Source organism: Balaenoptera musculus, chromosome 18 (assembly GCF_009873245.2).
Source record: "Balaenoptera musculus isolate JJ_BM4_2016_0621 chromosome 18, mBalMus1.pri.v3, whole genome shotgun sequence".
Classification (NCBI taxonomy): Eukaryota; Metazoa; Chordata; class Mammalia; order Artiodactyla; family Balaenopteridae; genus Balaenoptera; species Balaenoptera musculus.
In genome coordinates, this window is record NC_045802.1 from 24,184,495 (window position 1) to 24,204,060 (window position 19,566).

At 37.6% G+C, this 19,566-nt stretch overlaps 1 protein-coding gene across 5 annotated transcripts in view; it reads left to right on the forward strand.

Moving 5' to 3' along the window:
• The window catches only part of EPSTI1 (epithelial stromal interaction 1), a 104,174-nt gene extending 89,629 nt beyond the window's left edge, over positions 1-14,545 (forward strand). For all 5 annotated transcript variants that reach the window (XM_036831093.1, XM_036831095.1, XM_036831097.1 and 2 more), the window contains 3 exons: positions 1,449-1,522; positions 6,653-6,752; positions 13,924-14,545. In XM_036831093.1, coding sequence (XP_036686988.1) covers positions 1,449-1,522; positions 6,653-6,752; positions 13,924-13,932 — 183 coding nt within the window. In that variant the 3' untranslated portion in view covers positions 13,933-14,545. The remainder of the gene's footprint in view (positions 1-1,448; positions 1,523-6,652; positions 6,753-13,923) is intronic.
• The last annotated feature ends 5,021 nt before the right edge of the window (positions 14,546-19,566 follow it).

Consider the following 19,566-nt stretch of genomic DNA (forward strand, 5'->3'; position numbering starts at 1 on the left):
AGATATAAATCTTCTCCATGGTAGGAAGCCAAAAAAATTACTATTTTTTTAAAAAAATTAATAGAAGAATATTCATGTTTTGAAGAGGTAATTGACAGATGAAACCACACACAAAAATTGAACGTGATTGTGTGGGTGAGGGGGAGGACTGGAGCTTCTTTTAATTTAAGCCTAGTATAAGTAGTATTGTTGCTTGGTAGACTTTTAAACTATGTTCATATAGCGACAAAAATTAAAATGAAAGACTTTATGCCATTGTAGAGAATGAGTCTCTAGCACAAGGCTTGGCATCTCGGTATTTAGTAAGTACTTGTGAAGTGGCTGAATGAATATTATTCAGTTCAGAAAAGTCTCCAATTTTACCCTTGTCATTGGTGCTAGGTGGAAATTAGAATTAAATAATGTGCTTTAGGGATTAATGAGTAGCATATTTGGATTATCACAGTATAAGAAACCAGTCTTTTTATTCTGGAGGCTATAGAATGTTGGAAGGCCTTTGAATATAGTTAAAAGAATAAAATGTCAATCTGAACTTTGAATTTATTTTATACTTTTCATCATGGAAGTTTGGGGGTTAAAAAAAATACATGTGTTGGTATGTGTTTATCAAGAGGTGACAATATTTTCTCTCTCAGAAAACCTCTTTGACTTAGGCACTAACTTATGACATGGGCCTGATAACTTCCCTCTGCCTTTTTCTGTCTTTGACATGAGGTTATAACTTGGTCTGCCTCAAGATGTACGCAGTTGAGTATTGAGATTCTCTGGCACCTAGTTCTTTGGTTTAATACTGTAAACACAGTAACTGAGTGTGGAAGTTGTTGCCTCTTCCAAGAAGATAATTAGAATGTCAGAAGCTAGAGATTTAGTTTTAGTAACATGATCTCCTATTTGAAGCAAAGTATCCTCTCCAGGGAGTCGAAAGTTCTGCTAGTATATGAAGTAACCAGTCAATGATAGGTGAGTATTATTCTCCAAAATGGAAAGTGTTTTTGGAATTGCTCTACAGAATCAAGTCCAATATGTATTTGTAAGTAGCCATGAATTTGTTGGGAAAAAGAAGCTAGAGAAATTACCAAGAAATAGTATTGTGTAACATTCGTTAAGGAACTAATTTGTTTTGTTTTTCTTTGTAAGACACAGGTGAGTTTGGCTCACATTGTGTTTTCCTCTGTGTTATGTTGTACTGAATGGTCTCATATCTTGAACATGCACATTGGCTTTTTAATCTCACGATTTTACACTCACAGAGTTATTATTTGACTAAGGCACAATTATTTTTGCTACCTGGTTATGTAAGAAAATAATTTCACATGGAAATGGTACTTAAGTAAAAGTTTCAAAAATGAAATATTGTACCAGCTAAGGTCAAATATTTAATTGATTTGGGTGTCTTCTGTACAACCATGTTAACTGAAAACCATATTTTAAAATTTCATTGTTCCTAGAGTGAATTACTGGAATTTAAACGAGAGCAACAGGAGGAAGAAAGAGCCAGAATCCACCAGGCTGAACACAGGAGGTATAAATGGCAATAAAATAAGCATCCTTGGTTAAAACACTACCTATAAAGTTTTTTCAATGTTTTGGGGAAACACTAAAGTCATATTGAATACAGTTTTGGAATTTATATTACCTTTTAATCTTTATATTATTGGGGTGTGGTATGTGTGAGGATGCCAGCTGCTATGCGCGCACACACACACGTACACATACAATATCCAATTTTTCTGAACTGGTGGCATAAATTGACACTAGAAAGTGGAATCAGCTCTCAAGCTATATGTTTATTTAGGTCATACTTAATTTTCCCCCCATGGAACAAAGCATATTAATCCTTTGATATGATGCTTTACCATTTGTAGACTACTTTAGAATGATTGAACTAGTATAGATGGTAAGATACTCACACTTGAATATAAAAGCTCAGACAAGAACTACCATTAAAGTTGTTTTATGTTGACTAACATATTAGGGAAAAAATCTTAAAATAGAACCAGTAAGTAATTTTTAATAGTGGAAATAGTCTCTGTCTTATTTCTAATGTCAGGCAGTAAGAGTACCCAGAATATCATGTTGATGTTGGACCAGTGCTAATAACTACCATAGATATCATTATTCTAGATTTTCCTAGGGAGCAGTTGTGTTATTTGAGTTTACTGCAGTGTGATTGTCTCAGGAGGAGAATTTAATGTAAAGGCTTTCATGATTTAAAGGAGCAAATTCTTTTGAAACTGACTGGCTTCATTTATGTGTTTAACCTTCCCACTATCACTAAAGTGTATTTTAAAATTGTGGTGGTTTCATTTTGTAAATGAGACTTTAAAAAGTGTTAACGGAAGCTCCCAATTCTGCTGCAGCTGCCAACTGTGGATGTGTACTCATATTATTTTGACTGGATTATTCTGCTTCCATAGCCCAGTCAGAACAGTTTTAAAATATCAAATGTGAATTTATGTGTTCTTCTCTGGTTATAAGGAAACATAAAAACTCTGATACACTGGCTATTTTGTTGGGTAAAGGGGAACCGTTACTGCTACCTATTTTATAATAAAGTAGGTCATGAATTAGTTTAGTCTTCTACTTTTTTTTTCTCTTTAAAAGTCTTCCTATTAAAAAACCTGATATTGTATTTCTATAACACTGGTTAGTAGTAGCCAGTTATTTCTCTGAATTTCTGAGAGTTGGATTATAAAGCTTTAAGCATTTTAGAGATAGTGGTATGTCACATTAATAGGTCCCATTGCTAAGAAATTAATCTTCAATGGGCACCCAATAAAAATGCGTTATTTGATTAGAGGTGGAAAAGATTACTTTTTTGTTACAGGAATCTTGACCCTTATTCTTTATTTCCTTATTGCTGAATACCTAAATACTGGTGGCACTATTTATTTCCTACACCTCCTACTCTTTCTATTGATTCTAGTAAAATGTAGATCCAAATTTAATCCAATAGGAAATCTCTCTGGATAATAAACTCAGTAATCAGTTTTGAAACAACTGATCAAGTCTTTAAACATATTTTATGCTATCAGTTTTTGATAAAAGCTTATGTTTGTATTGTCCTTTGGAGTTTATAGTGAGCTTTTCTATGTTATCATATGAAAATACTCGTTCAGTTGTCTCTTAATGAATAAAATAGCTGTGTCCATTCCTGCTGAGGGCAACAATACAAACCATGTAGTTTGAGCATACGGGACATAAGTTAGGTTTTCTCCTATTGGAGACAAAAAGACAATGTGTTTCCTACTGTTTGGAAGTTCACATAGCAGAAAGTGCAGCCCCGAGTTTTATAACAGAAAGCTTGTAGATTCCTAATAAGCTTTACAATGAATCCCATAATGATTGAACCTGATTGCACCTGAACCTGACCCAGTGTAACTTTTTGAGTAAGAGAAGAAAGTTGAAGCTCCAGTGGGAAAAGACAGAGCACTGGGGTCAAGGACTTGAAAGGATCTGGGCCACAAGCTGGAAATTGGAAAGAACTGAACTGACTTATTGAAACTTGAACCATCCTTGAACAATAGTTTTTATCCAAGTTAATCCTTAGAAGAAAATTCAGAGCACCAGCTTGACAGCAATGAAATGTATGTATTTTCTAACACTAGTAAACAAAAATATAAACTGGTACTTTTTTCCCCTATTTGAATTTGTTACTGAGTCCAAGCTCGTACTTCTCGTCCCATGACAGGCCAATAAATCAGAGACGAGGTGCTGGGGCAAGGAATAGCGACTTTATTCGGAAACCGGCAAACTGAGAAGATGGTGGACTCGTGTCCCAGAGAATCATCTTGCCTGAGTTAGAATTCAGGCTTCTTTTATACTAAAAGGGGAGGGAGTAAAGTCAAACATTTCCTGGTTCCATTAGCCTCCAGAGGGGATGTGTTAATTTCTTCCTCCCTGCAGTCATTCACAGGTGGGCCTGGTCAGCATGTTTCCTGTGAGCTAAACAAAGGTATTTTACCTCATTATCTGAGAGGAAGGGTTCTCAAAAATGGGCCATTCTGTATAATTTAAGCTTATAGGCAACATCCCTTTAGTGATTAACTTGTAGTAGAATACAAAAGATTCTTCCCTATTACAAATTCTTGATAGAAATTGAAAAAGGTAATCTGTTTACCACCCATGATCTCTAGTTGACCCACTCTGCTGTCCTCTTAGTAACATGCTTAAAAGTGAATCACATCACCTTGTGTGCATCACAAGTCATCATCTTCAAAGTGTTTGAGTGAATTGAGTGCAGTGGACAATGAACTACATTCACTACCATGGGTAATTTCACAATGCAGCTGCAGTCACAGAAGCAGGCCGAGGTGGGGACCATGCACTTGGACAATTCATTCATTCACCTCTTACATATCAGGGCACACTCTGTGAAGGCTTTGTTCTAGGCACTGGGAATAGGCATAAACAAGGCAGAGAAGGTCCCTGACTGCATGGAATTTACAATCTGGAGGAAAGAAACAGAAGTCAACAATTTAACGGCAAGATTATTTCAGACAGTGATACACACCAGGAGGACCACGTCACAGAGTGATGTTAAGGGAGAGATTGGAGACGATAGTTCCTCAATGAAGAGGTGACATCCAAAAACAAGAGCCGGACACATAGAGATGGGGGGTGCAAAACATACAATGGAATGTCCCCTCTTATCAAGCATAGGAACAAAAGTAAAGGCCCTAAATCAGGAATGAGCTTGGTCTTTTTGAGTCCCAAATGATTTGATTATAGATGGTGAGGAAGAGAATAATACAACATGAGGTAAGAAAGGTAGGCAGGAAATAGAAGATTCTGTAAGCCAATGATTTTATTCTAAGACTAATAGGAGTCATGGGAGGGTTTTAAACAAAATTCCAGAAGGCATGATCCCTTTTATAATTTAGTAAGGTGGTTGTATGGAGAACAGATTGCAGAGGGCAGGAGTGGAAGCAGAAGCAGGATGAGAGAGGATAGGGATTTGGACTAGAATGGTGGTCATCAAAAGAAATGGGTGATTCAGGATGTGTTTAGTGGGTGGAGCCAACAAAAATTCTAGTGGATTGGAGGTGGGGTGGGATGGGGGATATTGAGGGAAAGCCCATCTTTGTTACTGACAAAAAGACTGGATAAAAACAGCCCCAGGTGTATGGACCATCCAGAATACCATTGGTTGTGTAGTTTTAGGGGGATCAAGGTCAGTTCTGTCTTCCTTAATATTCAAGTCTCCAGCTCAAGTATCTTACTTCGATCTGCATGCTGAGAGGTCTAGAAAAGGTGACTTAAACATTCAGTTCTGCAGTGAACCAGTCTGACCAGAATATGGCACGTGGGTAGATTTTATGGTGAGAGATTAAAAAAAGCCTTCTAATAACTAAGATGTGACCACTGCCAGACGCGGCTTGGAGTTGAGGAGAAAACAGCAACCCCATAAGCCAGAGACTAACCTGGGTCAACATGCAGTTGGCATTTTAGCTGGCACACTGAGCAAGACTGCTAGGCAAACCCCCAGCCTCTGACTTTGCCACTCCGCAGTCATTATCCTCAAAGTTCCCAAATCTCCCACAGTCGCTGACTTACAGCCACCCACCATGACCACATTCGCTAAACTTCATGACTAAAAAGGAGGCTAACTTGACTGGGTCCTGCCTATCCTCCCTTCCACAAGCATGGATTGAGTGGGTGCTGTGCTCCAGGCACTCTTGTTTCTGCTGAGAAGCTTATGGTCTTCATGACACTATTCCTCAATAATCCGTTCACATCACAGGGTACCTGTTACAATGCTATTTCTCCAGCCACCACGTCCCTGACTCTACTCAGCCATACACGGGCAACTCAGAGCATGGTGTGGCCTTTTTCTTTTTTAAATTCAAAAATTGTAAGATATAACACACACAAAGTCCATGAAACGAATATTTAGGATGATTAATTATAAAATGGACATCCAGGTAACCAGCTCCAGGAATAGAATATAACCGTCATCCTACAGGTAACCTTATCCTGACCCTTATGATAATCACTTCTTGCCTTTCTTTATCGTTTTACCTCCTATATGTTAAACTTAATTTCTGAAATTGGTTGCTGCAAGTATGACCGAACATCAGGGAAAAATGTACCCCTCCCTTCTTTTGAAAGCTTGGGCTTCCTTCTTCTGATATTTCCCTTTTCCCACACTCTCTTCCTATTTTCCTTCTACTTTTCACTAATGGGATTTACCTTAGCAAGACTGGCAATGGGGTACAGGATATATGGGAGGGGACATCTGTCTTGTAAAAAGAGCACCACAGAGCTATGTTTGGTTTCTCTTTATGTTTTAGTTCTTGCTGAAGCTTCCATCTTTCCTCAGCTTCTGGGGTTCACTCCTGGCATGGCCCTGAGGGGTATGGATGCTTGGGTGACCAAGGCTCTTGTAGAACTGGTAGAGGTGGGTAAGTGAAACTCTGAAGTTAAGAATTTATGCCCCTTTTGGCCTGAGCCAAGACTGGCACCAGCTCCACCAGAGGACTGTTCACAGCGTGTCGTATGGTTAATGTGAAAAGAAGTGTCTGTAGATTTCTTCTGAGCTGAATGGGGGCAGCAGTCCCCACAGTCCGTTCAGACAGCACATTAGGTTCTCAGAAATCTCTCAGCCCTGCAGCAAGCTTTCCACTTACACACATTTTTCATTGTTTTAAAGGGTAAATAATGCTTTTCTGGACCGACTCCAAGGTGAAAGTCAACCAGGTGGCCTTCAGCACTTTGGAGGCAATTGGAATATGAATAGTGGTAACAGCTGGGTGAGTTTTTTTTCTTTTCTAAAAAAATTTCTTTCAAAGTTGAAGAATGAAAACAATGAGAGTTTTAAAAATAGGTTGTGGCCTTCTCCCCAGATACTATTTTTTTTTGGCGTGCTATTCAGCTGTGTGATGGACAGTCAGCCAGGGTGATTACTGTAAATTCCACAATAGCTTCTGAGAGATGGAGAAGGTCCTGATTTCAGCTCCAGTCAATGCCAATCAGAATAAAAAATGACACCTGCCCTTTGTTTGCTGTGTGATTGCCTGGACTGCAAGGCTTTTTTAAAAATTACCCTTTGCCCAGACCTAAAACAAAAACAAATGAACATTTTTTTTCAGGAAGATTTTCAGCGAAATATGGTTATAAAAATAGTAAGCATTCTCTTGTAATATATTCTTACAGTGAAACTAGCAGGTCAAAGAAACCAGCATTTAATTTTTCACTACAAAATGATTTTTAAAAACCCCTACAGCTAAATGCACTTTTTGAAAATGAAATGTTCTTACAGATTTCCGTGAAGAAAACCTTGCAACTGTGTTGTAATATGTGTGTAATGTGTTTTGTGTGCACAATATATTATTGAAACAGCACCAAAGCTTTGGAATATATGGAATTGTGGGGTTTGCAATGTGTACAGAATCAAAACTAACTACAGTGGGTTTTATAATTTAATTGAAGCCCAAGTGCATATGTACCTACTCAAAAAAAAAAAAAGAACGGATAGAAACCTTTAAACTGGTAAAATACAAAGTAATCAAATGCTTGCTGACCTGGAAACTCTAGAGGAAATCACCCCTTAACAAATACTTAATGGACAAAAGATCATTTTTGAGAATACAATCTGTTAAAAATCTTATATGCATGTTTCCTTGGAATGCATCTAGTGGTTAAAATTTATGGATAGATTTCAAAAACGTATATACATATTGAAGATAATTAAGTGTAGGCAAATTTGTAGAGAATGCACAGTGGATGTGTCTATTTATAATGTATGCTCATGTGTATCACTATGGATTCAGAATAGGGACAATGTACAAGACAGAAAAAAGAATCAAAACACAGTATCTTTGCATCTTCTGTGAAATTGACAAATTACTGACATAAGAATACGTGAGTAGGAATCATGTGGAAAATAGGGCATTGTGAATTTAAGACTATCCAAGTTTACAGAATTTATAAGTTGTGAAATGTGATTGAAACTCAGATTTTGGACAGGACTTGGAAACTTGCTGTACATTTTCTCCTCTACTTAATAATTCCCCCCCCCACCAATTTAGAAGGTACATATATGTAGAAAAATACCTGGGATTGAAGGGAAGATGATGGGAGAGAGTAAATGAATACTGCATGGGCTGCTGTTAGGAGAATGAGGATATGGGAGTCTGGCTCACCACTGACTATTGGTAGGTCTTAGGTAAGTGAGCTGTGAATCTCCACTTAGGTTCCTCACAGATAAAAAGAGCGGAACATTGCTTTCTCATGATGTGATGTGAGTGAGGATGACTGAAGATTCCTTAGTAAGACAGGCATATCCAAGTCCAAAGTGGATATTGGCTTTTCCCTTGCGTGAAAGAAGCAGTGACACAAAGGTGAGAACTTGCTCAGTCTCCCATCTCCACCTCACTTACCTACACACATCTCTTCCTCTATGTCTGCTTTTCCTTATGGACCAGATTCTATCTCCTCCTCCTACTGGGGGACTTTGTTCTAACAACGTTCTTCTCTCTCTCCTGAACTGTCAGCTGTCATCTTGACTAGAAAATTCCCATCAGCAGAAAACTTAAATAAATATACATTATATATTGAAGCCCCTTTCCCTCTTGCTACTGTCCTGTTTCTTTGTTCCCCTTTAGAGAAAAACTTTGAGGTATCTGTCTGTCTCCAATTTCTTTCCTCCCTTTTCTCTTAAACCCAGTCTAATCGGAACTTAGACCATAACTGTCTAACCACAATGTTCTTCTCATGGTTACTGACATTGTCTACATTACAAATCAAATGGTTATTTCTCAATTTTCATCTTTTGGCTGATCAGCATCATTTGTCATGGTGAATCACTGCCTCCTCTTTGAACCTCTTTCTTTTCTTGGCTTCTGGGACACTGTACTCTCCTGGGTTTCCACCTATTTCAGTGGCCACTCCTTTCTATTCTCCTTTGCTGAATCCCCTGTATCTTTCTGTCCTCTTAACACTGGAGTGCCTCAGGGATCCACCTTGGACCATCTTCTTTACATTTATTTAATACCTTCATGGCCCCATTCATTCTCATGAAATTAAATACCAATATGCTCTGTACTCCCAAATTTCAATTGCCAGCCTAGACCTCTTCCTCTAGACTTGCAGATCCATTTGTCTACCCAACATCCCTACTTGCATGTCTAAGACAGTTCAACCTTAACATGTCTAAAACTTCACCTTTGATCCTCTTTACCCCAATGCTCTATCTTCACTTTTTCCTGTTTGCATAACAGTACAACCCATCTCTCACATCCTCACAGCTGACCCATCAGCGAATCTTCTTGACTCTTCCTTCAAAATAGATTCCAACCTCTATCACTGCTCATCTCAATTCTTGAAATAGTCTCCTCGATGGTTTCCTTGCTTCCACACTTACCCACCTAGAGTCTGTTCTCAATATGAGACTGAAAAATAAGTCAGATCCTGTCACTCCTCTGCCTCTCCAATGGCTCTGACAACTCTCCAAATGTTTGGAGTAAAAGCCAAAGTCCTTAGAGTAAAAGCCAAAGGATTTGTATTTACTAATCCTTACAGGGGCTCCATGATCTACACCCCACTCTACTCCTCTGGCACTCTCCTCCTACTGCCCTTCTTCCTCATTCCTCCCAGCCATGCCAGCTTTCTGGCTGTTCTTTGAAAACTTAAGAACTGGCTGCTCCCTCTGTACTCTTCTCCAAAGTATCCAAATGATTTGTTCTCTTTCAAGTATTTTCTTGAGTTCCAAGAATTCTTTGGCCATTCATTTAATGCTGCCACCTGTGCCCTTACCCCAGGCTCTTGTCATTCTCTTTGCAGTCTCCATTTCTTTATTCAATAGCACTCTGCAACTTCTAACATCATTTTCTTAGATGTTTTGTTGACTAATTACTCTTATTCTCTCCCTGTGGTAATTTATGTTCCATCGTCCATCAGAGCAGGGCCCTTTGACTGTTTTGTTCACTGATATATCCCAAGCATAACACAGTGACTGGAACTTACCACAAGCACAGGGAAACATGTGGTTGTGGCTGAGGTCACCAAAATGACAGAGATTTAGAACCAAATGATTTGATATACTAAAATGATTAGGTACTGAATTTAAAATAACTATGTATAAAACATTTGATGGAATAAATATTGGATTTGAAAAGATGAGCAAAAACAGGAGATAAAGAGAACCAGGAAGATTTCAAAGAGACCAAAACAGAACTTCTAGGAATAAAAAAAATATAATCTTTGAAATTAAAGCACCCAATGAATTTATAACAAAAAGAATACAAATTAAGAACTAAACCAAAATATCATTTTTCATCTATTATTTGGCAAAGCACAAGAGACTGACAACATACTCTGTTGGCAAGACTGGGGAAACAGTTTCTTTCACACTTTGTCGGTGGGAATTCAAAATGATTTAAACCATATCTAGATTAGTTACTGTCTTCCCATAAAATAAAAATCAGGCCTACACATATTACAGAAAAGTTTTACTAAATGTTCAAGAAACAGATTATTCCAAATGTCTAGAATGTTTTCCAGATAAATGAAAAGGGGGAGTATTCTTCCAAAGGATTAAGCAGGTGAATGGAACTGTGAATCAAAATCAAAGACTATATAGAAAATAAATTATAGGCCAGTCTCATTCATAAATATAGATTAAAAAAATCACAACACAATTTTGACAGATTCAATAATGAATTTCTTTAAAAAAGCATAGTATATCCTTATCAAATTATATTCACCCCAGAAGTACAAGCTTGGCTTATCACAAATAAAAAAAAAACCCAGAAAAATCTCCGAGATAATTTACCTCATAAATTATAGGAGAAACACCATATGATCATCTCAATAGATACAGAGAAAGCATTTGATAAGTTTCAATACTCATTTGCAGTAAAAACTTCTAGCAAACTAGGAATAGAAAAGAAATTTCTTTAGCTAATACAGGGTTCAAAGTTCTATAATAAAAACACATCAAAAGCTTTTCTTTTGAATCAGATATAAGCATTGACAAGGAAAAAATTTATAAATCACAGATGATACAATTATCTACCTAGAAAATCCAAAAGAATTTATATTAAAATTATTAGAATAAACAAGGGCCTAGCCATGTTGGTAGATATAGGATCAATATATAAGAACTAACTTTGTCTCTACACGTGGAGAATCAACAAAAGAACCTAATAAAAAGGTAAAACCAAAGATGTATATTACCTTTAAAATACCTATAAAATTTTATAGAAAGACATTAAGGAATAAATAAATAAATGGTGTTTTACCTCGTTAATGGATACGAATGAGCTCTCAAATAATCTGTTGATTTAGTTAAATTCTAATCAGAGCAAAGAACCAAGAATAGCCAGTTCACTCCTAAAAATATAGAAGTACATATGGGACTTAATAAAATATTTAATATGGTATAGAATTGGCACAGGCAGACCCAACTATTTCTAGAATTTTGTTGTATGACAAAAGGCAGAGCCCATCATCAGGGGAAAATGGACTCTTCAACAAATGCTGTTGGGACAATTGAGTACCCACATGAAATCATAAAAAAAATCAATTCCAGGTAGAGTAAAGCTTATAAATAGAAAGGAAGACTTTTTAAATTCTAGAAGAAAATAGACTATTTATAAAATTGAGCTAGGGAGGATTTCATAAGACCCAAGGTATAAACTAAAAAGAAATGATAAATATACATTAAAATAAAACATCTGTTCATCAAAGGACACCATACAAAAATAAGAAAAGTTATAAACTAAACTTTTATTGTGGATATGTTTTATAAATAACAAGTGGACAAGAGATTAGTATACAGAATATATTTAGAATGTGGCATTTGTTTAGAAGTTGGTAGATAACAATTGAGCTCCTACAAGGAAGGAGAGGAGAGCTCACAGATGCGGCTTGGAGGATATGTTGGAATCAGTAAAAAGCCAAAGACAGAGAAAGAAAGGAGGGAGGCAGAAAATATGATAAAACTATGATGAAAGCCAAAGAAAGAAAAACTTGTTTCTTGAAACATCATATAGACACTTAAGTAGTAGGCCTTTGATCAGCATATTTTGGGTAGAAAAATTAGACCGATCTTTATTTTTAAAGCTTTTTCTAATTTAAATCACATTCTTCTCAGGTTACTTAATACATATTTGTTCTTTGATTATTTATTTATAATTTTTATTTTTTAAAGATTTTATTGGAGTATAGTTGATTTACAACGTTGTGTTAGTTTCAGATATACGGCAAAATGATTCAGTTATACCTATACATGTATTCATTCTTTTTTTTTTTTAAATGGGAATTATTTATTTATTTATTTATTTATGGCTGTGTTGGGTCTTCGTTTCTGTGCGAGGGCTTTCTCTAGTTGCGGCAAGTGGGGGCCACTCTTCATCGCGGTGCACGGGCCTCTCACTGTCGCGGCCTCTCTTGTTGTGGAGCACAGGCTCCAGACGCGCAGGCTCAGTAGTTGTGGCTCACGGGCCTAGTTGCTCCGCGGCATGTGGGATCTTCCCAAACAAGGGCTCAAACCCGTGTCCCCTGCATTGACAGGCAGATTCTCAACCACTGTGCCACCAGGGAAGCCCCCATGTATTCATCCTTATTCAGATTCTTTTCTCATATAGATTATCACAGAATATTGAGTAGAGTTCCCTGTGTTATACAGTAGGTCCTTGTTGGTTATCTATCTTATATATAGTAGTGTGTGTTAATCCCATGCTCCTGATTTATCCCTTCCCCTCCCTCTGGTAACCATAAATTTGTTTTAGATATCTGTAAGTCGGCTTCTGTCTTGTAAGTAAGTTCATTTTTAAAAAATTAGATTCCATATATGAGTGATATCATATGATATATGTCTTTGTCTGACTTACTTCACTTAGCATGATAATCTCTAGGTCCATCCATGTTGCTGCAAATGGCATTATTTCATTCTTTTTTTATGGCTGAGTAATATTCCATTGTATATATGTACCACATCTTCTTTATCCATTCCTCTGTCGATGGACATTTAGGTTGCTTCCATGTCTTGGCTATTGTAAATAGTGCTGCAGTGAACAATGGGGTGCATGTATCTTTTCAAATTATAGTTTTCTCCGGATATATGCCCAGGAGTGGGATTGCTGGATCATATGTAATTCTATTTTTAGTTTTTTAAGGACGCTCTATACTGTTCTCCATAGTACCATATTCTTTGATAATTTAAAATTGCTTTTATATTAAAAATTTTTTTGGTCTTCTAGAATCCTTTATTACTTGTCATGATGCATCTAGGGTAGGATGTTTAAAGAATGACTTCAAACGATCCTTTCTCTGATACCAGTAGGTGAGACCCTTTGAGATGCTGTGGCAACGCTGAATCCAGTGTCTTCAAAGGCAGTTAAGCATTTGCCATGACCCATGAGGCAACCTGAAATTTTAGTTTCCCAGAATGTTAGAGCACCAATAGTCTGAATCCCAGGTGTACCTTGGCCCAGCAGTCTGGGAGGCTTGATGGAGATGTCATGACTATTTGCACATAGTGGGGGGAGGGGACTCATTTAAGTCTATCTCCTTTCCTCAACGTCCCCTTAGAAGTCACCTTCCTGCTGTATAATACAGTGCACCTCTACTCCATACAGTTCCATTTAAATTTCTCTGCTCCATACTATATTTGCCCTGTCCTTGCTGTAACTATGGAGGTGGGTGACAGTATTTGTGAACACTATTAGTTGTGACCCGTGTTAGCCTATCTCTCAGAACACAGCTGACGAGCTATCATTCAATAAGCCATTACATTGTTGACAGAGACCATTTTGTGACTCAAAATGGAACTTGAAAATTGAATCATTTCACTGGGACTTGAAATTATTGAAAAAATAGTCAGGTAGTCAGAGTGTTTTTTGGAGGAACTTCATTTTGGATTTACAAAGGCTTTGAATTTTGTTGCTGGTACTAATTTTTGTTTTCTTTTTCTTCCAGGATATATGAGAAATATTTGCTTACATCTGGCCTTTGTCAACTGACCTTGAAAAACCACATGAGATGTTTTTCCTTCTTGCAGCTTTGTTCAGCCTCACTGTTTTTACCTTGACTTCAACTGCCCACCCACTCAGCTGAGCAGCTGGGGATGACTGGTTTCTCCCTGTCATTATTTATGCATGTTTGTAGGAGCTGATTACTGAACTCATATTTAATCTCTACTGCCAGTGAAATGCTGCATTATTTTTCTAATTGGTTTCACCTCTTATTGGAAGTATAATTATAGACGTGTTAGTAAGATAGAAAAGGAGGGAATCATTTGATGCTTTCAGGTTAGCGAGAGCTGTGGGTGCTGCATGCTTGTCTCTCTAAACAGCTAATTCTTATCTAATTCTCAGATCAGGTTTGGGGAAGCTTTGGCACCTTTAGATTTGAATCCCTACTTTCTGCATGCTTGTCTCTCTAAACAGCTAATTCTTATCTAATTCTCAGATCAGGTTTGGGGAAGCTTTGGCACCTTTAGATTTGAATCCCTACTTTCTTAATTCAGGGCACAAATGTGAGCCAAAGAAAAAAATAAATCTTTTATATGCTTTTAAACAAATTTATAAATAAAATTTGAACTGCTTCTGTATAAATGGCTTGTGTTTGTTTTTTAATGAAAAGCTCTTGAGGGGTCTCATTTTTATATTCTCCTTTACAGTCCATAGAGATCAAATGTAGTACTATAATCACTATTGGATTTGGCTTTGGTCTTGACTTACTTACTAATACTGTTCCTCTGGTTTTTCAGAGTGGGACAGTTCATTTCCTGAAAGGCCATGAAAAAAATCAGCTAGACACAGATACCCTGTGTGGTTTGTAGGTATTTTGGAAACTTGTCTTTGCTCATGCAATCTATTTCTTATTACTAATTCAGTAGGCTTTCCTGTTCTACTTTTATGACCTTGAACCAGTTTATAGACACTAGTGTGAGAATACTGGTTTTCCACACTGTATGGTCTGGCCACCCCCCATCCCCTCACGTTATGTAGGCGAAGCACTGTAGCACTGCATTTAGTCTTAGAAGGAAGGTTGGAAGAGTAGATAATTTTTGCAGCTGGACACGAGTAGACAACACTTTGCAGCATTTAAGAGATCTTCTGCGTTACCAACTGCTCTGTTGAAAGCAACTTTCTAAACCTATATTTAGGGAAACACTGGGATTTCAGGTTCTTGGGCCGAGATTGGGGGAGCTCACGGAAGTGGGGTGAGGGTGTGGTACAGAAAGAGCTGCACTGGGTGGTGGTGGCTGACAGCAGATGGTGCTCAGCTCGTTTCTTTGGAGTAAATAATGCAGACACTCTTGGTTTCCCTCACTTCTGCCAGCGGAACCTACGTTAGTGCTGTTGACAGTAATATAAAATGTTTGGTCCATCTGAAATCTTTGTCACTGCCTAATATGGGGAAAATGAAATCCCTCAGCCTGGGTTGGAAACACCGCCAAACTGATTGTAAGTGTGTGAATGTCACAGGCATTTTACTGCTGTGGCATGCAGCCATTTCAGTCCTACACCTGCCAGCCTGGCTACTTCACAGTCCACGGTCATGTTCTGGTTTTTGTGTCTACGCTTGGCATTCCTCACTTGCTGCTATTTTCCAGTGTGTAACCAGGAGTCAGTATAAGGGAAAGAGATACTTTCTTACTTTGGGGACTCTTATAGGAAAGTTGGTGTCAATTTCTCTTCTACTGCCTGCCATATCCTGCATTCCCAAAGATTTTGTTCAGGTGTCTGGCTGGTCTCATAAAAAAAATCATTGTGCAGGTATGGAAAATTGTGACTTTATGGCCCAAATTATCTCGACTACATATGGGATGGTAAACATCTTCCTTGAACAATTCTCTATGTAGGTAGAAGTAACCAGAAAAGAAGCAAGAGTTGCTGTGTAAGGGAGTCTACCATTTTGCTTTTCATATTTAATCTGCTCTTGATTGGAATACAGTTTGACTTTTGGGTAACCCTGGATAGGAATCCCAAAGTTCCAATCACCTTTTCTATGCTTTTAAAGTACATTTTCTGAAAAAGAGGATAAAAATGAGACAAACTGTTACAAAAGTAGTAAGTTTTTGTTACAGACACTTTAGACATACAGATGAGTAATAAAAAGGAAAAAAATTGGTGATTGTTTTTTTTCAGATTCTATTTGTTGATCTTCACACCTTAGTATTTTGGTATGCATCCTTCCAGATATTTTTATCTGTATGTGTATCAAAATCCCTGCAATAAAATCCTTACAGATACTTGTCTAATGATTGGATGAGGACAAATACCTTGAATTAGAACTGGTGGTTTTAAGGGAATCCACATTTATAGGGGTTTTAATATATGTAGTTAAATTACTTTCCCAAAAGTTGACATCAGTATTTACTGCCACCAGAAGTATGCTCTATACCCTCCCTCATCCTATTACTATTTTAAAAAAAATCTTCGCTTATAGACGTAGAGAATGGACTTGAGGACACGGGGAGGGGGAAGGGTAAGCTGGGACGAAGTGAAGGAGTGGCATGGACATATATACACTACCAAATGTAAAATAGAGAGCTAGTGGGAAGCAGCCACATAGCACAGGGAGATCAGCTAAGTGCTTTGTGACCACCTAGAGGGGTGGGATAGGGAGGGTGGGAGGGAGACGCAAGAGGGAGGAGATACATATACATATGTTTATGTATAGCTGATTCACTTTGTTATAAAGCAGAAACTAACACACCATTGTAAAGCAATTATACTCCAATAAAGATGTAAAAAAAAAAATCTTCCTTTATATGTTGAGTGAAAAATGTCATTTGGAGAGCTTAATCCCTCTTTTCTTTTTCCTTAGGTCTACTGGTCATTTTTTATCTTCTTTTGTGTGCGTGCATGCATGCGTGTGTGTGTGTGTGTGTGTGTGTGTGTGTGTGTGTATAGTTGATTTGTAAAAGATTTCTCTGTTGAGATATTACGTTGCAAATATTCTAATTTTTATAAATCTTTTAATTTAGTATTTAATGTAGTATTGGGTTTTAAATATTTGTGTATGGGGATGTATCAATCTTTTCCCTTTGTGGTTTCTTCTTGGTGTTATGTTGATAGATTTTAAAATGTGCAGCAAGGCAGCAACCCACCCAATGAGAAAATGAAGGACTTCTCCTGGGTGTAGTTATGGGTGATATGGGGCGGAAGATCTTACTCCGTTCATAGCATAGACCTGAGCTCACAGGTTTGTTTTATGTATTTTTACACTGGAGAAGTATTTCCTGTGGTCCCTAAACACTTTGTTTAGGTTGAAAAAAATTAGATTCCTTCCATAGATTGAGCTCGTTAAACATTATAAAAATTCTCTAAGCTGATTTTTAACTTGAAGATTTGTTTGTCTTTTAGAAAGTATCTTTAGGAAATTACATTATAGTTATAGTAAATGTAGAAATATTTCCCTCCAAAATAAAGCACTTGGCATTTATAAAAATGAAAACTTCAAGTTAAAATTCAAAGTTTTGATAACTCTAGCTAAAAATTTGTAATTGATTTTAGGAAACATAAATCATAGAGACAGTGCCTGCAGGCTGAATTTTAACTTCCAGAGTATGAAACAGATGGGCTGCGATTAGCTGGACCTTCTCCTATGAAAGGGCGTGTTTGGAGCTGTGGCTGCCAGAGGAGGTAACAGACATTGTGTTAGAACTATTAATAGGTAGAAGAAAATAGTAAGAAGGCTGTGGGCTTTTTGTTTTTAATTCTATGAACCAATGTACCTAGTAGGTAGCTCTGGGCCAGTGTCCATGAAATAAGATTGGAGTGATGAATAATATACTTACATGAGGAAGAAAAAATATGCCTTTCAAGTTACTGTAAGGATTACAGAGAGAATTAGTACACGTTAGTAATTTCAGGTAGAGGCTCTGTGTTGCACCCCTTTTCTTTTTGAATAGTCCATTGTTCAACAGTGGCATTTAAAAAGGATCATAGAAAGAGGATTTTTTTTTTTCTCACAGAATCATATGCTCAAAACTGAGGGTTTTTAAAGCAGATAAAGGCAAATGGCAGAAAAATTTTATTACATTTATTACATGTTATTGTGCCATCTGCTGGGGCAGAGGATACAGGGAGACCTGCGCTGTAACACGCACTTCCCCTAGTAAGCTGATTATTATAATCCCTTTGCCCTACCACTCAGAGCTTCATACCCATGCTCCAGCCTCCTTTACTTCCCCGAAGAGCACTGCTACAGCTGAGCTGGAGGAATTGTTCACTCAGTCATCAGAGGGTAGACATCTCATTCTCCACAAAATGTTACGTGAGTGATCAACCCTGGACTATGAACTGGTTAGAAATTTTAATTTTTATATTTTAGAAACCAGAATTGTGCCAAAATGGAGCAGAAAATGTGCTTTAGTAATGAGACAGCAGAAACAGATGAGAGAGAAATATTTGAAATTGGACATTGTGGATTAGGAAAAATCAGAAATCAAAATTTAAATACAATATTTATAGTCTTTTTTTTTAAAGATTTTTTTTTTTTGATGTGGACCATTTTTAAAGTCTTCATTGAATTTGTTATAATACCGCTTCTGTTTTATGTTTTGGTTTTTTGGCCAGGAGGCATGTGGGATCTTAGCTCCCCGACCAGGGATCGAACCTGCAACCCCTGCACTGGAAGGCGAAGTCTTAACCACTGGACCGCCAGGGAAGTCCCTCTAGTCTGTTTTGAATATGGCACCATGGAGACACAAAGATAAATGGTACCGTTCCTGTCCTGAGGGAATGGAGTGGTCAGGATAGACAAGGTTATGCGACCGTAGTAAATCCCCATATCTCAGTGGATTGGTAGTATTTGTTTCTTGATTATGCTGCACTTCAAGTACAGGTGAGCAAGAGGCTCTGCTCACCTTTGTCCCTCAAGGGCCCAAGCTGATGAAGCCTCCATTTCCCTGTGTGCTTCCCCTACAGCAAGGGGAAGAGATAGTAGCAGTATCTTGTATTGGGTAATTAAATGCTTTCCCAGGAAATGGTGCACGCCATTATTGTTCATATTTTATTGGCCAGAACAAATCACATGGCTATCCCCAACTTTAAAGGGAGTGGGAAATACAATTCTACAATGTTCGCAGAAGGAAGAAGAGAACAGGAACATTTGTAAATACTTCTAATGACTACCCCCAAAAATGCGCTGTAAGGTTGAAGAAGAAACACCCATGAAAACTTAAGACATACATATAAATGCAAAACAACAGTAGAAACCCAGTCCAGTTAAAAATTTATTAAGGGGCTACTATATGCCAGGTACTGTGCTAGGCATGAAGACCACAAAGATGTCCAAACCAGCCATGAAAAAACCCTGAGTTAGGGACACAGACACACACAGAGAGCTTAGGAAAAAAATGAGATAGGAACTATGTAAAGCAATGAGGCAAGAAGTGTAAGACATGATGGAAGTCGGAGGGCTTTGTGTACGATATCAAGTAGCTTGGGCTTTTGAAGGGTTATGAGCAGAGAACGGACCTGATTAGATTTTTGTTTTAAATAAATCATGAGAGATCTCATGGAAGGCAGATTTCAGGGAGGCAAGACCAGAGGCAGAGCAACTAGTTAGAGGTGACTGCTTCAGTCCAAATGACCCATGATGAGA